Raw genomic sequence first — 27,713 nt, forward strand, 5'->3', positions numbered from 1 at the left:
CAGGAAGAGAGAGACTCTCATATATTTTGGTGGGAATGCCAACTGGTCCAGTCTTTTTGGAAAACATTGTTGGCACTCATCAAAAAACTATAAACTGAGCTTCCATACAACCCATCAATACCAGTTTGGGTAATATACTCTAGGGGTGCAAAAACACACAGCAGAAATGCCAACTGCACTTCTATGTTCACTGCAACACTATTCACAATAGCCAGAAACTTGAACCAAGTCAAGTGCCTGAGACCAGATGACCAGTTAAAGAAACTATCATAGACCTACACGATAGAATACTATGCAGCCACTAGTAAAAATGAAGTCATGAAATTTGCTTATAAGTGAATGGACCAGGAGAGTAGTATGCCGAGTGAAAAGAGTCAGACGTAGAATGAAGGCATTCATTTGTCGGATATAAAAGAAAAAGCATGAGACTTTACTTATTAGTAACAGAAAATAGAAAATAGGATGGAAAATATAAAATATAAAATAAAATAAAAAATGAAACAATGGCCAGGAAGATTTATCCATGGTTAAAAGCTGCCTCAAGTGCTGGGCAAGAAGGCAGTTTGGATAGAAAAATAGAACACTATGACAATGAGAGTTGAAAATAATCACTCTGGATAAGAACTGCATGCTGAAAGTAGGTAAAGGAACAAGCATGATAACCTCTCAGTACCTCTAATTGCAAACCATAATGCCCAAAAGGGGGCGGGAGGAGAGAGAGAGAGAGAGAGAGAGAGAGAGAGAGAGAGAGAGAGAGAGAGAGAGTCAGACAGACAGAGACAGAGACAGAGAGAGACAGAGAGAGAGAAGTACCTGCCAAGAAGCACACTTGAAGAGCTGGAGGTGGTGGGAGGGAAAATGGGGATATTTGTGATGGAAAATATACAAAGGTGAAGAGACAGGTGTTGGAAACTGAAACCAACCATGAACAGCTTTGTGCCTATGTATCTCATGGTGATTCAATTTAAAAATAAAATAAAATTTTAAAAATATACATTAATGATAAAAATTAAGTATACTTCACATTTTCAATTCAATGAATATAGGTATCTAGCAAAGTGAAAATGAGTGAGACAAATGTTTCTTGAAGTTATACTCTATTTGTCTTCAGTAAAAAATATTTTACTAATCAGGGGCCAGAGCAATAGTACAGTGGGTTTTTCATTTGTCCTGCATGCAGCCAACCTGGTTCAATCCCTAGCATCCTAGGCAGTCCCCTGAGAACTGCCATGAGTAATTTCAGTTTGCAGATCCAGGAATTAGCTCCTGGAATTTCTGGTGTTATCCATCACCCCCCCTCAAAAAAAAGCCGAAAAAAGAAATTTTGCTAATCAAAAATAATAATTTAAGAAAATATATGGTATACTGAGTAAAACATCATGCTTCATTTAGTTACAATTGATATCATTATATATTACCATAGTGTTTAGTATACGTATTACATATAGTCAGAGTGTATCTTAAGTGTATTTCAAGAAATTAATCCATTCAGTAACTATTTACAATAATATCTTATTAACTTTGATTTTCTGTGTCTCATTGTCTGAAAAGATAGTTGATACTATTTCTGTCCTCTTAATTTTATGGAGGTATGTTTTGTGGCCCAGTTTGTGGTCCTTCTTGGAGGATGTCCCATATGCACTGGAGAAGAATGTGCACATTTGGGCGGAAGAAAGTGTTTGCCTATATATACCAGGCCAGTCTCTTCCATTTCATCCATTAAAGCCAGTATTTCCTTATTGAGTTCTAGTTTCATTAATCTATCAAGGGGTAACAAGGCTATTTTGAACTACCCAACTGTTACTGTGTTGTTAACAATGTCCTCCATGAAGTCTATTAGTTGTTTGAAGTATTTGGCTGATTTCTCATTGGGTGCATATATGTTTAGGAGTGTAATGTCTTCCAGAAGTATATATGCCTTGATCTTAAGAAATGACCTTCACTGTCTCTTATAACCTTTTTGAGCCAAAAATCTATTTTGTGGGATACTAGTGTGGCCAGCCCGGCTTTCCAGGGAGTTGTTAACTTGAAGAATTGTTTTCCATCTTTTCATTTGGAGTCTGTGTTTTCTCTGACTACTCAAATGTGTTTCTTGTAGGAAGAAAAATGTTGAATTCCATTTTTAATGCATTGTGCCACCCTGTGTCTTTTAATTGGTGCTTTAGAAATTTGACATTGAGAGAGATTGTTGTCATGGAGTTTTGTGCCATCTTTCTTTGGAGCATTGTTGTTTGGGGGGTTGTTTTGTCACATACGAGCCCCTTGAGTTTTCCTTTCAAATTTGGTTTTGAGTTGTGAAGTTTCTGATTTGTTGTTTATCCATGAATTTGTGTATCATTCCTTCAAATCTGAATGAGTGTTTTGCCAGTTAGAGTATTTTTGGTGAAGCCTCCATTTCCTGAAGTTTTTTTTAACTACATCCCACTATTGTCCTCAGGCCTGGCGGATTTTATTCAATAGATCTTCTGTAAATCTAAGAGATACTCCTTTGTATGTACTCTTTCTTTGATCTTTCTGCTTTCAGTATTGTATCTTTATCAAAGGTGTTCATCGTTCTAAAAGTTTATCGCTTTGCAAGCATACATCAGGAAGGAAGAAAGAACACACATAAACAACTTGACTTCATAGCTTAAGTCTTGGAATCTTTTCATTAGGTTCTCTTTTAATGAATACCCTCTGGCTTCATGGATCAAGATACCTGGATTCTCCAAGTCTGGGAATTTTTTTAGCAATGATGTCTTTAACTATTACTACTTCTTTCCTGTTGCCTCCCTGTCCCTCTGGGACTCTGATGATTCTTAAAATGTTTCTCCTGAATTTATCCCATAGTTTTCTGTTCTGCCCTTGAGTTATTTTGAGAATTTTCTCAATCTTCACTGTTCCCTGGAGGTTTTCTGCATCTCATCCACAAGCACACTGATTCTGTCTTCGCTGTTGTTATTACACTGTTAAGCAAAACCATTGAGTTGTTCATTTCATCCACTCAATTTTTAATTAATGCCATTTCTGTTTTTAATTTTCTTATTTCGTCACTCATTTCCTTCTGTATTTCATTGCCTGTCCGTTTCACTGTTTTGTTGATATTCTCTTGTATTTTACTGGATGTCGGTCCCACTGTTTCTTTGAGCTCATTAAGCATCCTCATTATTTAATATTTGAATTCTTTATCACAGAGATTATGCATGTGGGCATTGCTTGTTGAGGCTTCAGGACTCACTTCTTCATCCACTCTTCATGGTGGTTTTCTGCACTGTTCCCCCATGGAGCCTGTGGTACTCTGGGGGCAGTTCTTTCTAATACACTAACAGCTCCCACCTCCTACCCCTCACTCTCTGAGAGAAATCTTGAGAGGTTGGTGGGTGGTGGTCTCTTATTTCCCTGAATAGTATATAGTAGGGGAAATTATCTTTCAGTTAAATAAGTGTCTGCCTGCTCTGAAAAATCATACCCATCTTGAGTAGTCAAGCATTAGGACCATGCAGCTACCATTATGTAAATTATGTGTCCCAAACTGCCTCCAGGTTTCCAGCTCCCAGAAAAAATAGAAGTTAATCACACACAGAGATGGATAATCAAATCAAATACTGGGAAATTGAACTGCTCACTACTGAGCAATCGGTGGGTTAGAGAAAAAAATCAAAGAGGAAAATCAAAAGATTCCTGGAAACAAATGAGTGTGTGGACATGAACTACCAGAACTTGTGGGATACAGCAAAAGCAGTGTTAAGTTTATAGTGGAAATTTATAGTTTAGCTTATAAGTTTAACTGGAAAGTTTATATCTTTGCAAGTGTACATCAGGAAAGAAGAATAAAACCACATAAACAACTTAGCTTCACAGCTTAACATCTTAGAAGATGACTAAGAAAAGAAGCCCAAGCCAGGCAGGAGAAAGGACATAAAACAAGACAGAAATTAATGAGATGGAATCTCAAAAAACAATTCATATGATCAATGAAACAAGACCTTGTTTTGTTTGTTAAAGAAATAAACAAGACAGATAAACTGCTAGAAAGACTCAAAGGAAGAGAGGGATGGGAGAGAGAGAGACAGAGACAGAGAGAGGAAGAGAGCCCTAATAAACTGAATCAGAAATAAAAAGGGGGCATCACTACAGAAACCACAGAAATTCAAAGGATCATAGAAATTGCATTGAGAAGCTTAAGAAATAGATGAATTCCGATGTTGAGGTCTTTAATCCATTTTCATCTGACTTTTGTGCATGGTGTCACATCGAGTTCTAAGCCCATTTTTTTGCATGTGGTTGTCCAGTTGTGCCAGCACCATTTGTTAAAGAGACTTTCCTTGCTCCACTTCACATCTCTTGCACCTTTATCAAAGATTAGATGATCATACATTTGAGGTTGTGTGTGGGGATATCCCACCCTGTTCCATTGGTCTGCAGTTCTGCTTTTGTTCCAGTACCATGCTGTTTTAATTGTTACTGCTTTGTAGTAGAGTTTAAGGTTGGGGAGGGTGATGCCTCCCATCATCTTTTTCCCAAGAATTGTCTTAGCTATCCGTGGGCATTTATTGTTCCATATAAATTTCAGGATTGCTTGCTCCGTTTCTTTGAAGAATGCCATGGGTATCCCTATAGGGATTGCGTTAAATCTGTATAATGCTTTTGGGAGTATTGCCATTTTGATAATGTTTATTCTCCCTATCCATGAGCAGGGGATATTTTTCCATTGAAGACAAGGTAGGCAAAACCCTCCAGGATATTGAAGATAAAGGTATCTTCAAAGATGACATGGAACTAAGCAATCTAGTAAAAACAGAGATCAACAAATGGGACTACATTAAACTAAAAAGCTTCTGCACCGCAAAAGATACAGCGACCAGAATACAAAGACTATCCACAGAATGGGAAAGGATATTTACACAATACCCATCGGATAAGGGGTTGATATCAAGGGTATATAAAGCACTGGTTGAACTCTACAAGAAGAAAACATCCAACCCCATCAAAAAATGGGGCAAAGAAATAAACAGAAACTTTACCAAGGAAGAGATACGAATGGCCAAAAGACACATGAAAAAGTGCTCTACATCACTAATCATCAGAGAGATGCAGATCAAAACAACCATGAGATACCACCTCACACCACAGAGGCTAGCACACATCCAAAAGAACAAAAGCAACCACTGTTGGAGAGGATGTGGGGAGAAAGGGACCCTTCTACACTGCTGGTGGGAATGTCGGCTAGTTCAGCCATTTTGGAAAACAATATGGACTATTCTCAAAAAACTAGAGGTTGAGCTCCCATTTGACCCAGCAATACCACTGGGAATATATCCCAGAAAAGCCAAAAAGTATAGTCGAAATGACATCTGCAATTATATGTCCATCGCAGCACTATTTACAATAGCCAGAATCTGGAAAAAACCCGAGTGCCCTAGAACAGATGACTGGTTGAAGAAACTCTGGTACATCTATACAATGGAATACTATGCAGCTGTTAGAAAAAACGAGGTCATGACATTTGCATATAAGTGGATCAACATGGAAAGTATCATGCTAAGTGAAATGAGTCAGAAAGAGAGAGACAGACATAGAAAGATTGCACTCATCTGTGGAATATAGAATAATAGACTATAAGACTAACACCTAAGAATAGTAGAAATAAGTACCAGGAGGTTGTCACCATGGCTTGGAGGCTGTTCTCTCATTCTGGGCAACTCAGAGACGGGAACACCAATTAAAATGTGGTTGTTGGTCATGTGGGGGAAAGATGATGCGGGCCGAATATAGACTAGAGACAACACAATGGCCACTCAACACCTTTATTGCAAACCACAACACCTAATCAGAGAGAGAGAACAAAAGGGAATACCCTGCCATAGTGGCAGTGTGGGGTGGGGGGAGACGGGACTGGGGAGGGGGGGAGGGATGTTGGGTTTACTGGTGGTGGAGAATGGGCACTGGTGAAGGGATGGGTTATCAAACTTTGTAAGGGAGAAACATGAGCACAAAAATGTATAAATCTGTAACTGTACCCTCACGTTGACTCACTAATTAAAAATAAACTATTAATTAAAAAAAAAGAAATAGATGAATTCTGGTATTCCTATAACCTCCCAAGGCAGAACCAAGAATTGGAATACCTGAACTAAACGAGAAGGGGGGTGGAGGGGAGAGACAGAGAGAGAGAGACAGAGACAGAGACAGAGACAGAGACAGATACCAGAGACAGAGAGAGAGTGTGGCACAAAAGTCACATGTCACATAACTTTTGCTTATGATCCTCAATTTAGTACTACAAATCTAGTATTACTGGGGTCAGGGAGTTGGGTCACACCTTACTATGCTCAGGGCTTACTTTGCACAGGGATCACTCCTGGCAGGGTCAAATGGACTAAGTAGAGTGACAGAGATCAAACCCAGATTGGCCACATGCAAGTCAAATTCCTTACCTGCTGTCCTATTGCTGTATCCCAGCAAATTAATGTTATTCAAACATTACATACATTATAGAACCAACCAAGTCTAGATGAACATAGATAAAGTGAGATACTTGGTCTGGTAAGTGATTTGTTGATATGGTTCTAAAAATGTATTTCTCTCCCCTAAAAAATTGTACTTATAACAAGCCTCAGAAATACTTTCAATTAATAAAACTCCAATAGTCAGAGAGCCATAAACTCTAAGTGCACTTGACCATCTGTTCAAGTATTCTGCAGCAATCCCATTATTGGTCTCATTTGACAAAAGAAGAATTCCATGCCTAAAGAAATGAATTAATATATCTTTTCTGTATTTCAGCCAGCAAGTAGCAAGCCCTAGTCTTGAAATCATGCAGTATCGCTCTGAAATCTGTTTTTACACCCTGTTATGTGTGTTTATTGGGTCACTGCTTCTGATGAATAAAAACAGAATAACACCAAACAATATATGGTCAAAGTTAAGGACAAAAGTTCTGTTTCTCTGATTCTTTCCTTATCCAATTATTTTTAACATTCAAGCATGTTAAACCATTCACATTTATGTGGAGATGTCATTTGATTTTCCACCAATCATGATAATTTAAACAGTCAAGATAATGTATAGAATTGAAACGTTGTCACTTCCAAACAGTTCCCATATCCACCACCTAATTCTTCCTTTCTTCAAATGGTATTTTGAAGATTTAACAGCTTCAGCAATATGTCAAAATTTTCTCTCATTTTGAATTCCTTAAGAAGTGCTGCTTGTTCTTGCTTTCAGAAATGGTTGTTGTGTCATTGTTCTATTTTAAATTATTTATAGGCTGTCTGTTATACCAGTTTATGCTAGGCTAACAACCGGAAGCAGTACTAACTTCTTCCTGGACATCCCTGATTGACTAATTGCCTCCTTCAGAGCTTGATGTGAGAGTTAAATGATTATAATATGTAAACTTACCTAGAATTAATATTGATACTTAACTGGTATTTAACAAATAACAAATTATAGCATTGATATATTTCCTTTTTCAATAACTGTAATCTGTGACTTAAATAAGCAAAAGTTAAAAAGAATGACTCAATCATATGGTCTCAACATAATTAACCTATCTCTACGGTATAGTATGTTTTATGAAATTGATGTAGGCAAGTAGACAGAGAAGGGCCCCCATGGCAATGGGATTCCTAGGATGTAATAAAACCAACCACCCAAGGCTGCTGCAAAGAGCCCACACTGTGAATACAGAAACTCAGGCGTGATAAGACTTCACCTGCCACCACCAAGGGACCCAGAGAAAGCTGGACCGCCCCTCTGAGAAAAGCTCCAACAAGAATAAAAGGTCATGAAAGGAATTTCAGAGAAGACCTTAAACCACTCACAACTCTACCCCCCACTCCCCTTGGCAACCTCCCTAGCAACAAAGTCTTACCTAGATTGGGCTGCTTGGAAAAACCCTAAAAAAGCCACCTTGAACAAAGGAAGGACACACATATGTTGCCCCAGTCCAGGTGCCTCTTGTGCCCATGTGGAAGAACACCCAAAGGGCCCAAGTGTGTATGTAACTAGCATCTTCCCTCTTGAGATGTGTACTTTCATGCTTTCATAGCAAATGCTAGGCTGTGTATAGGAGCACTCTCTCTGCCTTTGGGGAAGCCCACTCTCTCTCTTTAGTGTGTTACTATCTCTTCCTCTCTCTCCTTCCCCTTCCTAAAAGCCTCCTAAATAATTAGATCTGTTTTATTTCACTGCTTGTCTACACTTGAAATTCTTTCCTGTGAGAAAGAAAAAAAAAACCTGTAGCCCTGGGTAAGGCCTATCCAGACTTTATCAGTCCTAGTTTTCCCAGCGGGGCCTGCGATGGCAGAGGTGGATTGGGAGAAAGTAACCTTCTGACTCTCTCCCTCTCTCTGCCTCACATAAGCCAACCATGGGCGCCTACGGACTTCAAAGCTATTAAATGACCTTGACTGGTCAATTAATAAATGAACATTTTACCTCAGCTCAATCAGTACTTGTATGTTTTTGAAAATTCACTTTTGCGATCTCTAACACACAAAATAGCCATTAGCTTAGTCTGACACTATAAAAGCTCTCAGTTAATAAGGGAAGTTTAGCACGATCAGAAAAACTTCTTTCCACAAGAACGAAAAAGGAACAAATAACTACAGAGCTCCAACTCTATACTGCCGTAACAATATGAAGAAGCAGCGAAAATCCCCTCCACCAAGAGAGGGAGAAGAAAAAATTCCAGAAACATCAATGGGGGCTACTCACATCTATGACCTCTCAGATAAACAATTTAGAGAGGAGATCTGGAGGAGAGTCGACCTACTCCAAGCAACCATGGAACAGACATCCAATAAACTAAGGGAGGAGATGAATGAAGTGCTGGAACGGTCTACCAAGAAAATTCAGGAAGAAATGAGAGCAGAAATGAGAGCAGAAATTTCAAATCTTCGAACGGAAATCTCACAAATAAAGGAATCGGTAGATGAAATAAAAATCTCACTAGATGCCCTCAACAGTAGAATGACTATAGCTGAAGAAAGAATCAGCGACCTCGAAGATGAGCTGCAGAAAACTTATAGACAACAACAAATCATGGCCAAAGACCTCAAAATGGCTATAGAGCGAATCAGAGCCCTGGGGGATGACTTCAAGAGAAACAACATAAGAATCATTGGAGTACCAGAACCACAGGGAAGTAACCCCAATGAAAAAAACACAGTCAAAGACATCATTGCTAAGAAATTCCCAGAGCTGGAGAAGGCAGGCATCCAGATACAAGGAGTCCGAAGAGTACCAGCAAAAAGAGACCCGAATAAAAAGACTCCAAGGCATATCATAGTCAGAATGACGGATGCTATGGATAGAGACACAATTCTGCAAGCAGCAAGGTTAAAGAAGGAAATTACATACAAAGGAGCACCCCTCAGATTTACAGCAGACCTGTCAGAGGAAACCCTCCGAGCCCGAAGACAATGGTGGGACATAGTGAAAAGACTCAACGAAATGAATGCCTCACCAAGAATACTTTATCCGGCTAAACTCTCACTCAAACTCGAAGGAACCATACACTACTTCTCGGATAAACAACAGCTCAGGTCCTTCATAGACTCAAAACCAAACTTGAAAGAAGGTCTAAAGGGGCTACTGTAAGACAAGGTGGAGCCACATAAAAACAACAAATACCACAGAAATATGACACAAAATCCTATCACAATAATCTCTCTCAACGTCAACGGCCTAAATGCACCCATCAAGAGACACAGAGTGGCAAAATGGATCCAGAAATTAAACCCATCATTCTGCTGCCTGCAAGAAACACACCTGAACAAACAGAGTAAACATAGACTCAAAGTCAAAGGATGGAAAACAATCCTGCAAGCAAACAACCCCCGTAAAAAAGCTGGAGTGGCCATCCTAATATCCGACAACATAGATTTCAGGTTGAAAAAGATTAAAAGGGACAGCGAAGGTCATTTTCTGTTTATCAAGGGATATGTTCAACAGGAAGAAATCACACTCTTAAACATATATGCACCTAATGAGCGACCAGCTAAATATTTAAGACAACTCCTAGCAGACTTCAAAGAGGACATCACTAACAGCACAATAGTAGTCGGAGACTTCAATATGGCCTTATCGCCTCTAGATAGATCGACAAGAACAAAACTCAACAAGGAAACACTGACTCTGAAAGAAGAAATTGAAGAGAGAGGCCTAATAGACCTATACAGGGCCTTACACCCCCAAAAGAAAGAATACACATTCTTTTCCAGTGCACACGGAACATTTTCTAAAATAGACCATGTACTGGGCCCCAGAACATACCTCAATAGAATCGGAAAAATAGAAATTGTATCAACCATCTTTTCAGACCACGATGCGCTGAAGATAGAAGCTAACCACTCACTGACACGGAGAATCAAGTCAAACACTTGGAAATTAAACAATTCAATGTTGAACAATGAGTGGGTCAGGAAGGAAATCAAGGAAGAAATCAAAAAATACTTAGAAACAAATGAGAATGAAGACACGAGCTGCCAAAACCTATGGGACGCAGCTAAAGCCGTGTTAAGGGGAAAATTTATAGCTCTCCAAGCATTCCTCAGGAAGGAAGAAAGGGCCCACATAGACAGCTTGACTTCACGACTCAAGACATTAGAAAAGGACCAGAAAAGGGAACCCAAACCAGATCGAAGGAAAGAAATAATAAAAATTAGAGCAGAAATTAATGACATGGAAACCAAAAAGACAATCCGAAAGATCAATGAAACAAAGAGCTGGTTCTTCGAGAAAATAAACAAGATTGATAAACCGCTAGCAAGACTCACAAAGAAAGAAAGAGAAAGAACCCTAATAAATCGAATCAGAAATGAAAAGGGGGACATCATAACAGAAACCAGTGAGATTCAAAAGTTCATTAGAGACTACTTTGAAAGTCTATATGCCACAAAGCAGGAGAACCTAAAAGAAATGGATGGATTCCTCGATTCTTACAATCTCCCAAGACTGAACAAAGAAGACTTGGAATACCTGAATAGACCCATCAATGTTAAGGAAATTGAAGCTGTGATCAAAAACCTCCCCAAAAACAAAAGCCCAGGCCCAGATGGCTTCACTGGCGAATTCTTCCAAACATTTAAAGAAGACCTGCTGCCTGTTTTCCTCAAACTTTTCCAGGAAATTGAAAAAACAGGAAATCTCCCAAACAGTTTCTATGAAGCACACATCTCCCTAATACCAAAAGCAAACAAAGACACCACTAAGAAAGAAAATTACAGACCAATATCCCTGATGAACACCGATGCGAAGATCCTCAACAAAATACTGGCAAATAGGATCCAACAACTCATCAAAAAGATCATACATCACGACCAAGTGGGATTCATCCCAGGGATGCAAGGATGGTTTAACATTCGGAAATCAATCAACATAATCCAGCATATCAACAAAAGTAAAGATAAAAACCATATGATCATATCAATAGATGCAGAGAAAGCATTTGACAAGATCCAACATCCTTTCATGATGAAAACCCTCGCCAAAATGGGGTTTGGAGGAACTTTCCTCAAGATAGTCAAAGCCATCTATCACAAGCCTACAGCAAGCATTATCCTCAACGGGGAAAAACTAAGGGCCTTTCCTCTGAGATCAGGCACAAGACAAGGATGCCCACTCTCACCACTCCTCTTCAATATAGTACTGGAAGTACTTGCGATAGCTATTAGACAAGAAAAAGAGATTAAGGGCATCCAGATAGGAAGGGAAGAAATCAAACTCTCACTATTTGCAGACGACATGATACTATATCTAGAGAAGCCTAAAACCTCTACTAAGAAACTCTTAGAAACAATAGACTTATACAGTAAAGTTGCAGGCTACAAAATCAATACCCAAAAATCCATGGCCTTCATATATGCAAACAATGAGGCAGAGGAAAGGGACATGAAAAAAGCAATCCCATTCACAATCGTGCCCCAGAAAATCAGGTACCTCGGAATCAGCTTAACCAAGGAAGTAAAAGACCTTTACAAAGAAAACTACATAACGCTACTCCATGAAATCAAAGAGGACATGAGGAAATGGAAACATATACCCTGCTCGTGGATAGGGAGAATCAATGTTGTCAAAATGGCAATACTCCCTAAAGCATTATACAGATTCAATGCGATCCCTATAAATATACCCATGACACTCTTCAAAGAAATGGATCAAGCAATCCTAAAATTCATATGGAATAACAAACGTCCAAGGATAGCTAAAACAATTCTTGGGAAAAAGATGATGGGAGGCATCACCATCCCCAACCTCAAACTTTACTACAAAGCAGTAACAATTAAAACAGCATGGTACTGGAACAAAGGCAGAGCCGTAGACCAATGGAACAGGGTGGAATATCCCTACACACAACCCCAAATGTATGACCATCTAATCTTTGATAAGGGAGCAAGAGATGTGAAGTGGAGCAAGGAAAGCCTCTTTAACAAATGGTGCTGGCACAACTGGACAACCACATGCAAAAAAATGGGTTTAGACCTTGACCTGACACCATGCACAAAAGTCAGATCAAAATGGATTAAAGACCTCAACATTAGACCACAAACCATAAGGTACATTGAAGACAATGTCGGCGAAACCCTCCACGATATTGAAGATAAAGGTATCTTCAAAGGTGGCACGGAACTAAGCAATCTAGTAAAAACAGAGATCAACAAATGGGACTACATTAAACTAAAAAGCTTCTGCACCGCAAGAGATACATTGACCAGAATCCAAAGACTATCCACAGAATGGGAAAGGATATTTACACAATACCCATCAGATAAGGGGTTGATATCAATGGTATATAAAGCACTGGTTGAACTCTACAAGAAGAAAACATCCAACCCCATCAAAAAATGGGGCGAAGAAATGAACAGAAACTTTACCAAGGAAGAAATACGAATGGCCAAAAGGCACATGAAAAAGTGCTCTGCATCACTAATCATCAGAGAGATGCAGATCAAAACAACCATGAGATACCACCTCACACCACAGAGACTAGCACACATCCAAAAGAACAAAAGCAACCGCTGTTGGAGAGGATGTGGGGAGAAAGGGACCCTTCTTCACTGCTGGTGGGAATGCCGACTGGTTCAACCCTTCTGGAAAACAATTTGGACAATTCTCAAAAAATTAGATATTGAATTCCCATTTGACCCAGCAATACCACTGCTGGGAATATATCCCAGAGAGGCAAAAAAGTACAATCGAAACAACATCTGCACATGTATGTTCATCGCAGCACTATTTACAATAGCCAGAATCTGGAAAAAACCCGAATGCCCCAGAACGGATGACTGGTTGAGGAAACTTTGGTACATCTATACAATGGAATATTATGCAGCTGTTAGAAAAAAGGAGGTCAAGAATTTTGTAGTTAAGTGGATGGGCATGAAAAGTTTCATGCTGAGTGAAATGAGTCAGAAAGAGAGAGACAGACATAGAAAGATTGCACTCATCTATGGTATATAGAATAACAGAGTGGGAGACTATCTCCCAAGAACTGTAGAAATAAGTACCAGGAGGTTGACTCCATGGCTTCGAGGCTGGCCTCACGTTCCGGGGAAAGGTCAACTCAGAGAAGCGATCACCAACTACATTGTAGTCGAAGGCCATGTGGGGGAAGGGAGTTGCGGGCTGAATGAGGGTTAGAGACTGAGCACAGCGGCCACTCAACACCTTTATTGCAAACCACAACAGCTAATTAGAGAGAGAGAACAGAAGGGAATGCCTTGCCACAGTGGCAGGGTAGGGTGGCGGGGAGATGGGATTGGGGAGGGTGGGAGGGACGCCGGGTTTACGGGTGGTGGAGAATGGGCACTGGTGAAGTGATGGGTTCCCGAACTTTGTATGAGGGAAGTATAAGCACAAAAGTGTATAAATCTGTAACTGTACCCTCACGGTGATTCTCTAATTAAAAATAAATAAATTTAAAAAAAAAAAAACGTAACAGCAAGTCTCACAATGGAGACATTACTGGTGCCCACTCAAGCAAATCGATGAGCAACAGGAGGACAGTGCTACAATGCTCATTTTTGAACTTAGAAATTTGGTAATTCTATCAATCTTCTATGCATTTGTGGTTAATTCCTTAGGGTTTGGGCATTCTCTGAAATTGTTTCTTTAGATACGGTATCTCTTCCTTTCTATCATCTTTTGAATTGGCTGTTATCCTTAAACTTAATTATATAATGAAACCTCACACATCTTAAGTTACTTTTTTCCCCTAACTTTTGTTTCTGTCTCCTAGTTGATTCGTCATTGTCATTTTTATCTTTGGTTTCTGATACTTACTTGCTACGCTAAGTACTTTTTTGTTTTCAATGTAATATTGAATTTCATAAAAGGTGCTCTTCATAATCAGCAATTCTGTCTGAAATTCTTTAATATCTTAAATCACCTTTGTAAAGAATTCCTTGTACTCTATGTTTGGAAATCATAGACCTGTTTTTCTGTGTTTAAGTTCTTCAGATTTATTAAGTTTTATTTTGATGGCTCTTCTAAATTCTTTACCTATGTATCTTTGAATTCTCTGTTTTTATGTGTACTCTCTAGGGACTTGCTATTTTTATTAAGGATTCCATTTTATTTCAAAAATTGTTGGCTGCCATTTTACATTAAGTAAAATTATTAAAATAATTAAAAAAAATAAAAATAAAAAATAAATGAACATTTAATAAAGCATTAATCTTTAGCTTCTCAATCAGTTCAAAACAAAAATGTAGTTAACTACTGAAGCTCAAGAAAGGGCTATTCTTAAACTTGGAAGTTTAGATTATTCTTCAGTTTTCTTCCTACCATACTTAAAGTCATATTTTAAACTTTTTATTCCTGTGAAAATATTTTATTATAACTTGACAGATTTTTATAGATTTAATTTTGAGAATAAATAACTCAGAAAGTGAAATCAATTGACTTGATATAATTTTTTAAATAATTGAAATTTGTAAGGGATTAGCTCACAGTGTCTCAATAAAACAATAAAAAGAAGAGACAGGACTACGTCCACAAAGAAAAAAAATTTAAAAATAAGAAATAAAGGAATTGAAAATAAGTCATTGACTATAAATGATGGTATAATTTCTAGGGGAAAATTTTAACTTGCATCATTAAAATCATAATTGCTACAGAATAGAAAAACAAAAACAGAACTACAATTTCTAAGCAGGGGATGAATAGGTAACCCCATATGTTCCCTTAAGCCCAGTCAGGAGTAATCCTTGAGCACATAGCAAGGAGTAAGCCCTAAATATGTCAGATGTGCATCCCCCCGAAAAATATACAAGAAAAATTGTTGAACAAAATCAAACTAGAAATAAAAAATACTAGTCCTTGAACTAGGCAGTTAAATCAATTTATCTATATATATTATACATAAATTTTGTGCTATGTGATTGTTTTTGTAGAAATTAATCTCTTGCTTAATTTGGTTGATTCTGCCCAATAATTAAATTTTATAAGGCACCTCTGAAAGATGAAGGAATTATGAAAACACTATGAAAAATCATGATATTTCTTTTAAAGTGGCCACCTAAATATTTCAAGTCACATTTATAACCATTGCTTTTTAAGAGGGCTGGAGCAATAGCACAGAGGGTAGGGCATTTGCCTTGTATGCGGCCGACCCAGATTTGATTCCTCTGTTCCTCTTAGAGAACCTGGCAAGCTACCGAGAGTATCCTGCCCCCACTGCAAAGCCTGGCAAGCTACCTGTGGCATATTTGATATGCCAAAAACACTAACAAGTCTAACAATAGAGATATTACAGATGCCCACTCGAGCAAATTGATGAACAAGGGGCAACAGTGCTACAGTGCTACAGTGCTTTTTAAGAATGTGCTTAGTTACTAAGATTTGAAAAACAAAATAGAAATTGCTGGAAATTTGTAAAATTAAATACTACAGAGGAATTTATCTTAGCCATCTGTTTGTCAATTTCTAAAAAATGAAAACAACAATAACAAAGCATGAACTACCACAAATTATGTATCAATGTAGCAGCTAATGTCTGCCTTGATCTGCTTAATTAGTTGTCACATAAGATATAAAAGACTATATTAGCCCTAGCAAATTTCAAGACAGCCATTGTAAGATCTGTCTTCAGTGCTATTAGAACATGTCCTATAATATGACTATTTACCAAATTAAAAGATCTAATGATGTGTTCTACTGACACTGAAGGACAGCAGAGAAAATATTGCAGAAAGATCTATAATACTCATCAAATTACACACAATCAATTAGTCTAATTCTACTTGCCCTTAGGTCCAACTTTACTAAGACAGTCTCATTTTTCAGTTCTATATATAGATTTTTTTTAAATTTTTCAACTTAATTTAGAGTAAAACTGTGAAGTAGAATTTTTATTAAACAGAGCAAAATGAACATATCCTCATAGTTGATGCTTATTTATAAAAATGGTTCCATTACTGAGGTTGAAATTCTCACTGACCATATAGGCTCGTGTACAAGCAATATAAAGACTCAGTAAAAGCAATTCAGTTCATTATAAGGTTCATAGATAAAATTCTAGAAAAATGTATCTTTTTGTTTCTTTGTTTTTAAAGCAACTTTAGAAGCATTTAATTTGCTGAGGTAAAAATGCATGAGTTTCAACAGGTTTGTCAGATTTGGACTGTAATTGGAGGGTTAATTTTGAGGATGTGACAACTGTAACATAAAGTAAACTATTCAGAGGGCAAAATCAAATTATAGTTTTAAAACTCATTACCAATAATTAATAATGAGCTCTAGATAAACAATAACAGGTGTTCAACTAATCCCAAACAAACAGATGGAAGCACAAATGTTTTATAAATAGTGGATACATGCAGAGCAATAAACTTGGCAGGAATTGTTTTATTCTCTAATTGTCAGTCAAAGTATTATCACTGCCATTTTCTCTAAATTATTGCAATCAGATTAAATCTAGTTTCTCATTCCTTACTTTTCAAAATGCAAACCATATTTAGTGCTTTTTCACTAAATAAGATAACATTACTGAATTCTTACCCTCATAAAGTTTTCTGTGGTTTATTTTAAGAAACAATATTCATACTATACAAGCTTCTTTCTCCAGTTTTTCCTCTCTTTCTTCTCTGATAAGAAATATAGATAGAAAAATATCTAATTTCTTTTATATTCTACCAGTAAAGCTAGTGCATCATAAATGAGGTTGACAAATTAATAAAGCATGAGACAGCAAATTAATTACATGTGCAAACAATCCTAGAACATCTAGAAATTATTTTCAAAAGTGAAAATATATATTAGATAAGAACCCTTATGGCTAATCATAAAAATTTATAAAATGTAGACTTTTGCCCTTAGAAAGGCTCTCCCTGTATGACTACACACAATTCTTCTTCATTTATACGGAGGTGCTATCACTTGCTCTTCAAGATTTATGTCAGTCATTAAATTTTGTTTGTACCTCTGTTTTGTTTTGTGGCCCCACGGGAGATGCTCAGCATTGACTCTGCACCCAGGGATCACTTCTGACAGACCTCAGGGGACCATGTGGTATGCCAGGAATTGAATTCAGGTTGGGTGCATGCAAGGAAATGCCCTACTTATTGTACTATTTTTCCGATCACAAGTTGTTTTATTTTCTGAAAGACATGGTTGGCACTGTGACAATTAAGCTGTTAGAATTCCTTCACGACTTGGTCAATATAGGCACATTGTGTCCATTTTTTTAGAAAATTGTATTTTAAGATAAATCAATATTATCATTACTTTAGATAGCAAACAACCACTTATTTTCCCAAAGAACAATGTTTAAAAGTTAATGTTCCATAACAGATTCCACTCAAACAAATAATACCCGATCCTTTGAAAACAAATCGTAAAGTATGTCTTTCTCAAACTATTACACATGACCCAAAATCGGCATCAGTTTTTTTTCCATAAAATTTCACTAGTAGTATAGATAGACAAGACTTGCATACTAAGTTGAGAAGTTCCTTTCATGTAGAACATCTAGACAAAGTGTGGCAAAGGGAATAAATGTAAGAAATTTCATATTACCAGTTGTTAACGTTTTGACTTCACAAAGTTTGTTACTGTGATTCCAATTTTAAACATGAATACACTAAAAAATAGGTAAATTTTGTAAATTTTCTCAGTCTAATGCTTAAAATCAAAGGCATTTATATCTCTATTCACATTTACATTCTGCTGAGATTAAACTATCTGAATATTTCACCCGTTGTTTGCTGTGATTTGATCCACATGTTAACACTAATTTTATTTTACCAAGTTATTTATCATATTTTTCATCTTTCTACACATTTTAGTTTTCTACATACTAAAAAATTCTTAAAAAACAATGAAGGAGAGAAAAAGACATTAACACTTAAAATGTAGTATTATTAACTCATGATTGGATAAACAAAATTCTCAATTACCTGGTTTTCTATAAACCATAGGCCTATTATTTATAGATACAGATGACATCCCCATTCTTCAAAAGATAATGAATTGTAACTTTAAATTTTAGAAAAAAATTTCATAAAATTGTTAAGAAAATAGAACCTGCTTTTGGGCAAAAGATAGTTTAAAGAATTGAGCACAAGTTTGCATGCAGGAGTCTTGGTTTCAACCATTAACACTATATAGTACCTCATCACCACTCAAGCAATTAGAAAGCACTGCCTAAAAACTAGTGTGGCCTAAAAGCTAGGAAGATAGATAGATAGATGATAGATAGATAGATAGATAGATAGATAGATAGATAGATAGATAGATAGATAGATAGATAGACAGACATGTAGATTGATAATTTGCTTCTATTGACTTCAATTACTTTAATGTTCCTTAGCAATAAATCTTAATTTTTTGGAAATGTTTCCCGGCATGAACATACTGCCATCAATTTTTAAATATGCAAAGGCATAGTGCAAGCAATCAAGTTACTTCTTCTCAAATAAGATGTTCGTAAAGAATTCCTTGTTATACATTAGCCAATATTAAAGATAGGAGAGATAAAGTTTTTTTAATTAAAAATACATCTCTTTTGTATTTTCTATCAAATTTAAAGTAGACTATCTCCATAGACGTTCTGTGGAGTGTTTAATCCAAGTCTATGTTAGCAAGAAAAATGTAAAAAAAAATTGAAAGAATGGTCTGACTACTTGAAATGCAGTAGATTTTAATATGAATTTTACTCTTGGTTAATAAAAAAATGACAACTTTTATTGCCATACACCTTCAAAGTTTACCAGAAATAAAGTAAGATAATTTATGTCTTCTCTCAAAGATATTATTAAAGATATTAGCCTTTATTATATAAAGATATTAGCACTTTTTAAGAAGTTTTTCAGCTGACTTTATTTGCAATAAGCCATGCAATAAAATAAAATAAAATTTAATGCCCTACTGCCAGTTATTATTTCTGCATTTTATTGGTTTTATTCTAATTCTACACATGCATGATGCTATATTTTTAACTAAGAACAATTTAGTGAGCAAAAAGCCAACAATCGTACAAACAAAGACTATTAAAACAAACAAGTATAAGAATTTTTTTGAATACCTGGTTTTAAATCCCCATGGACAAACATGTCAATCATATATCGACAGAATGCATACTGATCTGACAGAGTAGAAAGAGAAAGAGCAATAAGAAAATATCATCGACACTTTCCTTTTTCTGCTTGTTTCACAAAACAAATAAAATAGCACAATTCTATTCTGGTTTCTACAGTTTTTGTATGAATAAATAATTCACATTCATGAACAAACAAGGTAAAGGATGCATATAATACTCCAGTTATCTTATACAAATCAAAGGACCTTAAAAAGACAATGACTAATTATGGGTAATATTTTAATGATCAAAAGCTTTAAAAGATCCAAAGCTATTTTATGAAATTTATTACAAAACTCATTTTATGGAACTAAAATCTCTTGTCCATTTGTATACTTCCAATAATGAAGCAGATGTTTTACAAGAGGAAATTGTTTCCAACTTGGAACAGTTTACCAAATTTTCACTTCCAGCTTTTCTATTAATTATCCAAATGGAACTGCAGAATTTTTTCTTGAAAAGGCAAAGCAGGAGGGTTAACCCCTTTGCCACCAGTTAGGGGCCTTCTGCAAGGAAACATTGTTCAATAAGATTACCACGAAAGAACCAGATTTACAGCTCCAAATGTTACAAATATTAAATGAATGAATTGAATAATCCTTAATAGAAGGTTGCCTTGTGATATTGCTCAGTTATGGTTAAAGGGAAAAAAAGGTTTGATTTTTGTCTTTAAATATAGCATTTGAGGGGCTGGAGCAATAGCACAGCGGGTAGGGCGTTTGCCTTGCACGCGGCCGACCTGGGTTCGATCCCCGGCATCCCATATGGTCCCCCAAGCACCGCCAGGAGTAATTCCTGAGTGAAAAGCCAGGAGTAACCCCTGAGCATCGCTGGGTGTGAGCCAAAAAGCAAAAAAAAATAATAAAAATAAATAAATAAATATAGCATTTAAGCAACTATAGACTAAGTCAAAAAGTAATTAATTCCTTTATTTCTTTTAAATTAATTATATTATACTGGATTTTAAATTAGTGCATAACTTCAGATTCTGCTGAAATTATCTCCAACTCAAAATTTAGTTAATGAAAATTTTAAGTCTACTGTCTTTTTTAATGTCTGATATGAAAAGAATTTTATCAGTGTCATTTACATTTCAATGTTTCTAAATAGGCATCTTATTGATCTAATAAAATCAAAGATGACTTTAGAACCAAGAGAGTTTATTTAAATATATATAATGTGAAATACCTTTAAAGCCAATCAGATATCTATCTCAAACATGAAACAACGAAAATGAGCACTTAAATTCACATATCCTTACATCTGCCAACCTTATTTTAGAATGTCAATATTCTTGTAGTAATTGAGTTATTACAAAAATTTCAGTGCTTAGGAGGGGAAGTGTTTTTGCAGCAGACATAAAAATAGAATCATTTTTAATAATCTTTGAGTAGGCACCAAAAATCATGAAATTTCAACAACTGTGTGTATTTGTTGATTGTATTTTCCCACAGGCCTGGGGAGAGCGAGAAAAACAAATTCCTAAGTTAGGGCTGGGAGTCTATTTTGCAACTCAGCATTTTAGTACTAAAAGTAGACTTTCTGATACTAGGGCCCTGGAATCCTATGGTATAAGAAAGAAACAAGTAAAGGTATAGAACATTTGATCCTCCCTGGATATGATTATTTTTCCTAGAAAATTATGAGATGAAAAGTAGCTCTAAAATAAAGCAATTTTAAAAACATATTTTCTCTTTTTTTGATTTCCATCCTTTTACATTTTATTTTTATTTGTTTATTTTTATTGAATTTCCATGTTGCCATGAGATGCAGTTAAAAACATATTTTCTTATTTAAAATAAAACATTTTAAAATGTTTTCAGGTGAGAATTCCCTGAAATTGTACTCCCCTTTGTTAAGTCGCTTAAGGAACTGGACTCTTACTAGATTTGTCTTTTCTACAAGTCAGAAGTCATTCTCTACGGAAATTTTGAGTACTAAAGAAGTGGAAAATTTGTTTAAATGCAGATTTCCTGGACCCATTGCCTACCAAAAAACTGGAATCCATTGGCCTCTACCCTGGAAATATGCATTCTTAAAAATCCTATCAGAAGATCCTACTTTGTTTAAGCTTCTAGAATCACTGATCTAATCCCTCAAAATTTTATTTTTTGAACAGTGATTTTTTTTATCGTCACAATAGCTTTTATTAGTCGCAATGGAAATAATTTTGTATTGCAAGTTTAGAATGCAGTAGCTACTTGGAATATGAATGGTTTGGGCAATGTTCCCAAGTGAAATACTGCTTTGCTTTCTGTCTCAAGTTGTAACGGAATGTACATCTATGTATGTTATTATGCACAACTTGTGGAACTGTATATTGAAATTATTAAAAATATTCAACCTTTATCTTTCAGAATTCCTCTTGAGTTCTTTGATACTGTTTTGGAGGACCAGGGTGGGCTCAGGGGCTACACCCAGCAGGGCTTCGGGAACCATGGGTATTAAATCTAAGGATCCTGTATGCACAACCTGCCAGTCCAAAATTCTGTTTTAACTGAATGTCAAAAGTGCAATGAGACTGTTTAACCTGCTCACTTAATTGTTTCAAAATAATTGCTTCTGTTCATTATGCCAGTATTTTCTTGGTCTGAAAATCATTTATTTATGTATTTCCAAATTTTAAAGGAAAGGAAATTCTTTATGAATTTAAAGGAAGATTTTTTTACATATTGAAAATTATTTAAAGTTTTATTTTAAATAAATGTTAGGGAAAAAATAAGTATATTATTTGAATTATATAATTTAGGACATATCTGTTGTACTTCAGAGATGTGCTTTTGCACTTTAGTACCAGCATGTCAATGAGATGATTTTTTAAACATTTTGAATTAATAATGTTTGACATTTTACATTAGATAAGAATTATCATATGTCTTTGGTTGGCATTGACCTCAATAATGTATGAGAAACCTAGGTGGATATATGTTGGATAGTTTCTAATATATATGAGTAAATATATAGGAAAAAAATAATCAAGTCTTCCTAACTTTAAGAGATGAATCTTAAGAAATGTTTCTCTATACATAACTTAAATATTGTTACTAGGATTGCTTTTCCTCACAAAATCTTAACTGCCCTGTCATTATAATTCATAGGTGATAATCATTTACATAAGGTTATTTCATATTTGATCCCCTTCTAACTACTTCTCCCCACCCCTGACTAAATATCCTTTTAGGAATAACACATGCTGTCCACTATCCCTTCTCGATCCTCAGGGACCAGTGATGGATGTCATTGCACTGTTGCCTTGTCAGTTTTCCCAGTGGAGTAGCAGTCAAGAGAAAACACATTTTAGTGCAGAAAGTCAGCAGAAACAAAAATGTTTAAAAACTTTCCATGCAATCAGAGCATATGTGATCCAGAAATTTATGGCAGATTTATAGTAGCAGTACTGGAAATTTTTTACTTTTATTTTGTTTAATCCCCACATACTCATTACAGACTATCAGAAAAATCAGGGTAACAGCTTTTATCACGTCAGTCCCTATTTTACTTTAAAATGAGTGGCCTTGCTATATAGACTCATTTTTGTGATTTAGGTAGAAATATATTGCTTATATACATAATATTAAGAATAGCCAAGTATAAAAATATTTTCGTGGAGGCTATGAGATAAAATAATTGCCACTAAGTATAAGTGTCAAAATACATTTACAGCGAGTAAAAGAACTATGGGTTGCATTTATTTTAAAAGGCCTATTGATCTATTTATGAAAAGATCTGTATAAAAAAATAAATCAAATTTATTAGGTCTAACTTTAAATAATGCATAACCACTTGTAAAGGAGTGATTCAACAATTTTACTAAATCATCAGTACAATCTACTCGAAAAAAAGAAACCTAGTCACAATGATAGTTATAAAAAACACTTAATATTTACTTATCAGATTTTACTATATGTGCTGCTGAAGTGAGAACTACTTATCAGATTTAATTAAAACCATATATGGTACCTTTTAATAAAAATGTTTTTGAAACTGCATTTAACTTAAATAACATTTAGGTGTCTGGAAAGCAATTTGAAGTTATAATTATTTACCTAGTGAAGAACTCATGTCATTGATAGCTGCTTGCAAAAGAGAGTTTTGTTCTAGTTAATACATTTGCTTTGATGTTAAAATTGCATTATATTTTTCTAAGTCTGTTATTCAATTGTTCTTTTAATAAACATAAATATAAATATAAATATAAACTCATTCCCTTGACCCTAAAAGAGCCTCCATGTGGCACTGTTGGAAAGGACAAGTAAAGAGAGGCTTCTACAATCTCAGGGCTAGGACGAACGGAGACGTTACTGAGACCGCTTGAGAAATTCAACGACCAACAGGATGATGATGGTGATGATCAAACTACATTGAGTTAAAACAGCAGATTAAAAATAAAATTATGATATAATACTACATTTCATTTTGAAATTTTGTTTCAAAATGAAATTCTGTTTAAAAAAAATGGGTTTTTTTGGGGGGAAGTATACCCAGATATGCTCAGGGATTTTTCCTGGCTCTGTGCCCAGCAATCAATGCTGATGATGCTCAGGGGACCAAATGTAGAGCCAGGATTAAAATGTAGTAGGCCACCAGCAAGTCATGCAACTTATCCTTTTATAATCTCCCCCGCCTTGTTTTTCTCCTTAAAAGGACAACATAAAAGCAAAATATTTTTGGACTTTGATAATCATTTTAAATAAGATCATCAATGAATCAAAAGATCATTGTTTTCAATCACAACAAAATACCCCCTCATTTTTTTTCATTTATAATACCCTGGTTTCATATCCAAATCATTTTATGAGACATAATATAAAATAAATGACATACTTTTAAATGTATTTATATTTAAAGACAATCTAAAACTTAAAATATTGAAGAAATATTTGGTACTCAAAAAATTTAATTCCACTAATGTCCTTCAACATTAAGATAAATTAAAATCAGCTATTCTAAAAATCTTGCAGTGCGCCAGAAAAAACATTTAAATGTTTTCTCTCTTGTTCCTTTTTTCTATTTTCTTTTCTATAATCAAGTGATTCCATGTATACGTGAAATTTAAATGGTTAAACTTCAAGTTTAAAACATATATTTTTATAATATACATATCACTGTATCACTGTATCACTGGGTAGTGGAGGTTGGCTGCAGGGTCTGGGTCCCTTGGGAATGGGAGGGTTCTCACCCACCCCACTCTGAGGTGCCCCAAGTGAAAACAGCCTGGCGTGGAGTCCGGTGGCATGGCTATGGGGGCCTCATTTTATACTCCCGTCTGGGAAGAGCAGCCTTTGAGATCTAAAAAATTCAAAAATTATTTTTGTAATATAAAATGTAGTGTTCATACTACTTGTGAATTCAGTGGTACAATTCAAAGATTAAATACAAAAGTGGATTAAAGTTTCAGAAAGCCCAGCAGGCAGGTAGCTTGCCTTGCATGTGGCCCACACAACTCAAGCTCAGTGCTTGCTACCACCTATGGAAACTCAAGCCCTGCCATGAGTTACCCCTGAGCATAGAGACAAGAGTAAGCCCTGAGCACTGCTAGGTATGGCCCCAAAACAACAAAAATAAAACAAAACAGAAAATCATAGATTATAAAGTCAATTACCAAGTGAGTCCATGTATATGTGAAATTTAAATGGTTAAACTGAAAGTTTTAAACTTATACATTTTTATAATACACATATCACTGTATCACTGTATCACTGTCTTTCCATTGTTTATTGATTTGCTCTAGCGGGCACCAGTAATGTCTCCATTGGGATATTTGTAATAAATTAATGTTATACTTGATCATATATTTGGGGATGATTTCAGTTTCACTTTTAAACTAAATTAGTAATATAGTTTTTAAAAATTAATAAAATCACATAGAAATAAGTTTCTTCATATCAAAGAAAGTTTTCGAAATTACTATTATCATAACAGAAAATTTTATTTTGCAGCATCCATAATAAAAATTTTGGGAACTAGATTAGATTAGTTTAGATCCCATACTTCAAAAGGGAGCACTGAGATCAAATAGCAGCCTGGAGCAGGGAATGTACAAAGGGAAGGAGAAATTCAGCCTCTCTAAGCAGAAAAATTGATAATAAGAAAGTCCTCAGTTCTCTTGTAAATGTTATCCATTCTTATTTGTATAGCAGCTTTTCATAAATAATTTCAGATTAATATTCTATTTGCATTTAACTTGTCAATTTCTGTAAAGCCAAAAATGTAAGTTTGACATCACTTGTTAAATAACAATACTTGATACAGCACTGTAGCACTGTAGCACTGTCATCCCATTACTCATCGATTCACTCGAGCGGGCACCAGTAACGTCTCCATTGTGAGGTTTGTTGTTACTGTTTTTGGCATATCAGGTAGCTTGCCAGGCTCTGCCGTGTGGGCGGGATACTCTACGTAGCTTGCCAGGCTCTCCAAGAAGAATGGAGGAATCCAACGTGGGTCAGCCCCATGCAAGGCAAATGCGCTACCCACTGTGCTATCGCTCCAGTCCTAAATCATTGATTATTCAATTAAATCTAAATAGAAACAAGAATATTCTCCTTATATTGTCCTATATGTACTAAATTTAGTAATATTATATATATATTCTGATTTATTTTTTAATAGACATAGTAGGAACATAAGATAGTTTAGCTTTAGTAGAGGGCTACACCATCTAAAACGTACTGGTACTTGGAGAAAGGGGGATAGGTATTGAGCTGGGTCACATCTTCCTAGGTGTTGCCTTGACTAGCATTGTGGGCTTGATGTTAGGTGCTTTCTGTCATACTTGGGGTTCACTAGAGCCACCCAAGCTGATCTCACTATTGACACGCAATTCTGGGTCTACACAGACTAAGCATGTGCTGTCCTGTTTATCTCCCTAACTTAATTTGATGGTGGGAAGGTGCAGATAAGGGTGTATCAGTGCCAATATGGCAGTACTTTGAGACTCTCCAGACTCCTTATTCAAAAACTGCTCCGGGTGGTACTCAGAAAATTGATTCAGGGTCAGCTGCACGAAAGGCAGCTTAATCTCAAAATATCTCTTTACCCCCTAGCCCACCATACAGCTTCTATGATACCTAATCTGAACGACATCAACACACCTCACATGAAAAGTAAACTTGAATATTTCTGTCATTTATCCTTGGCTGTAGCTCTCAAAGAGTTTTATTCATTTTTGCTCACCTTTTGACAGAAATCCCGTATCTCAAGACTTCATCATTTATCTCAACATTTAATAACCTTAGACATTCAATAAATGCCTTTTTAAAAGTATTTGAAAGTACATCTTTAAACATATAATATTAATACCAATAAAACTTAATTCCCAATTTATTATATTTCATTCCAGACATGTTTACTTATACAGGTCTTTACTCCCTTCTGTGTCTTATCTCAGTCTTTCCGTTTTTAATTTCACTGGGTCTGCTTCTTGCCCAATATTCTCTTAGAAATTCCATCCTCCTCCTCTGAATGTTTACCTTTCTGTTCAAACTTGGACACAGTTGTAGTCTCTTTCTCTTCCTTCTCTTTGGATTTAGGTGTTTTCTGAGCTTCTTTTACTTTTGCCGTTGTTTGCTTCACTTTCTCTTGTTTTCCACCTTTCACTTCCTTCTTACTCTTTTCTTCAGTTTTTTCCTTAGCCTTCACTTTCTTTTCTTCTGTGTAAAGTAAAAGAAAGTCAAGTTATTTTTGTTTGCCAACATTTTACTCCACTCATTTCTGTCTCAGGATAATATTTTAAAAGAGAAATAAAATACTATAATCTTATATAAATGCTTGGCGCTATTACTGAATGTTGTTGAATGTTATTATTGAACATCATATTAGACGATTTGTAAAATGGTCACTCATTCAAAAGTTAGATCATTTTTTATTTATAGTAAAAAAGCCATTTTATGATGTCCACAATTCAGTATATAAGCAAAGAAGTATATGAAATATGTAGGGAATATATATATATAGTCATACGAGAATACCATATACAGAGAAAGAAAATGCCATTTCCAGCTGTCTAACAAAACAAAACTTCTATAAAGATATAGAAGTTAAGTAGAACATTCAAAACCCTCAAATTTCTGGCTTTGTCCAATTGTGTAACATTTACCATTATTTTTTGGGGGGAGGTTGTCCAAGGACCACTCATAATTACACTCCA

At 35.7% G+C, this 27,713-nt stretch overlaps 1 protein-coding gene across 10 annotated transcripts in view; it reads right to left on the minus strand.

Moving 5' to 3' along the window:
- TRDN (triadin) overlaps nucleotides 1-27,713 on the minus strand; it is a 417,254-nt gene that overhangs the window by 269,337 nt on the left and 120,204 nt on the right. For 9 of the 10 annotated variants that reach the window (XM_055136157.1, XM_055136159.1, XM_055136156.1 and 6 more), the window contains exons 8-9: nucleotides 27,037-27,216; nucleotides 19,511-19,570 (exon numbers count right to left, since the gene is read on the minus strand). In XM_055136157.1, coding sequence (XP_054992132.1) covers nucleotides 19,511-19,570; nucleotides 27,037-27,216 — 240 coding nt within the window. The remainder of the gene's footprint in view (nucleotides 1-19,510; nucleotides 19,571-27,036; nucleotides 27,217-27,713) is intronic. The other variant, XM_055136162.1, reaches the window with a different exon arrangement.

The sequence above is a fragment of the Sorex araneus genome, chromosome 4, assembly GCF_027595985.1.
Source record: "Sorex araneus isolate mSorAra2 chromosome 4, mSorAra2.pri, whole genome shotgun sequence".
NCBI lineage: Eukaryota > Metazoa > Chordata > Mammalia > Eulipotyphla > Soricidae > Sorex > Sorex araneus.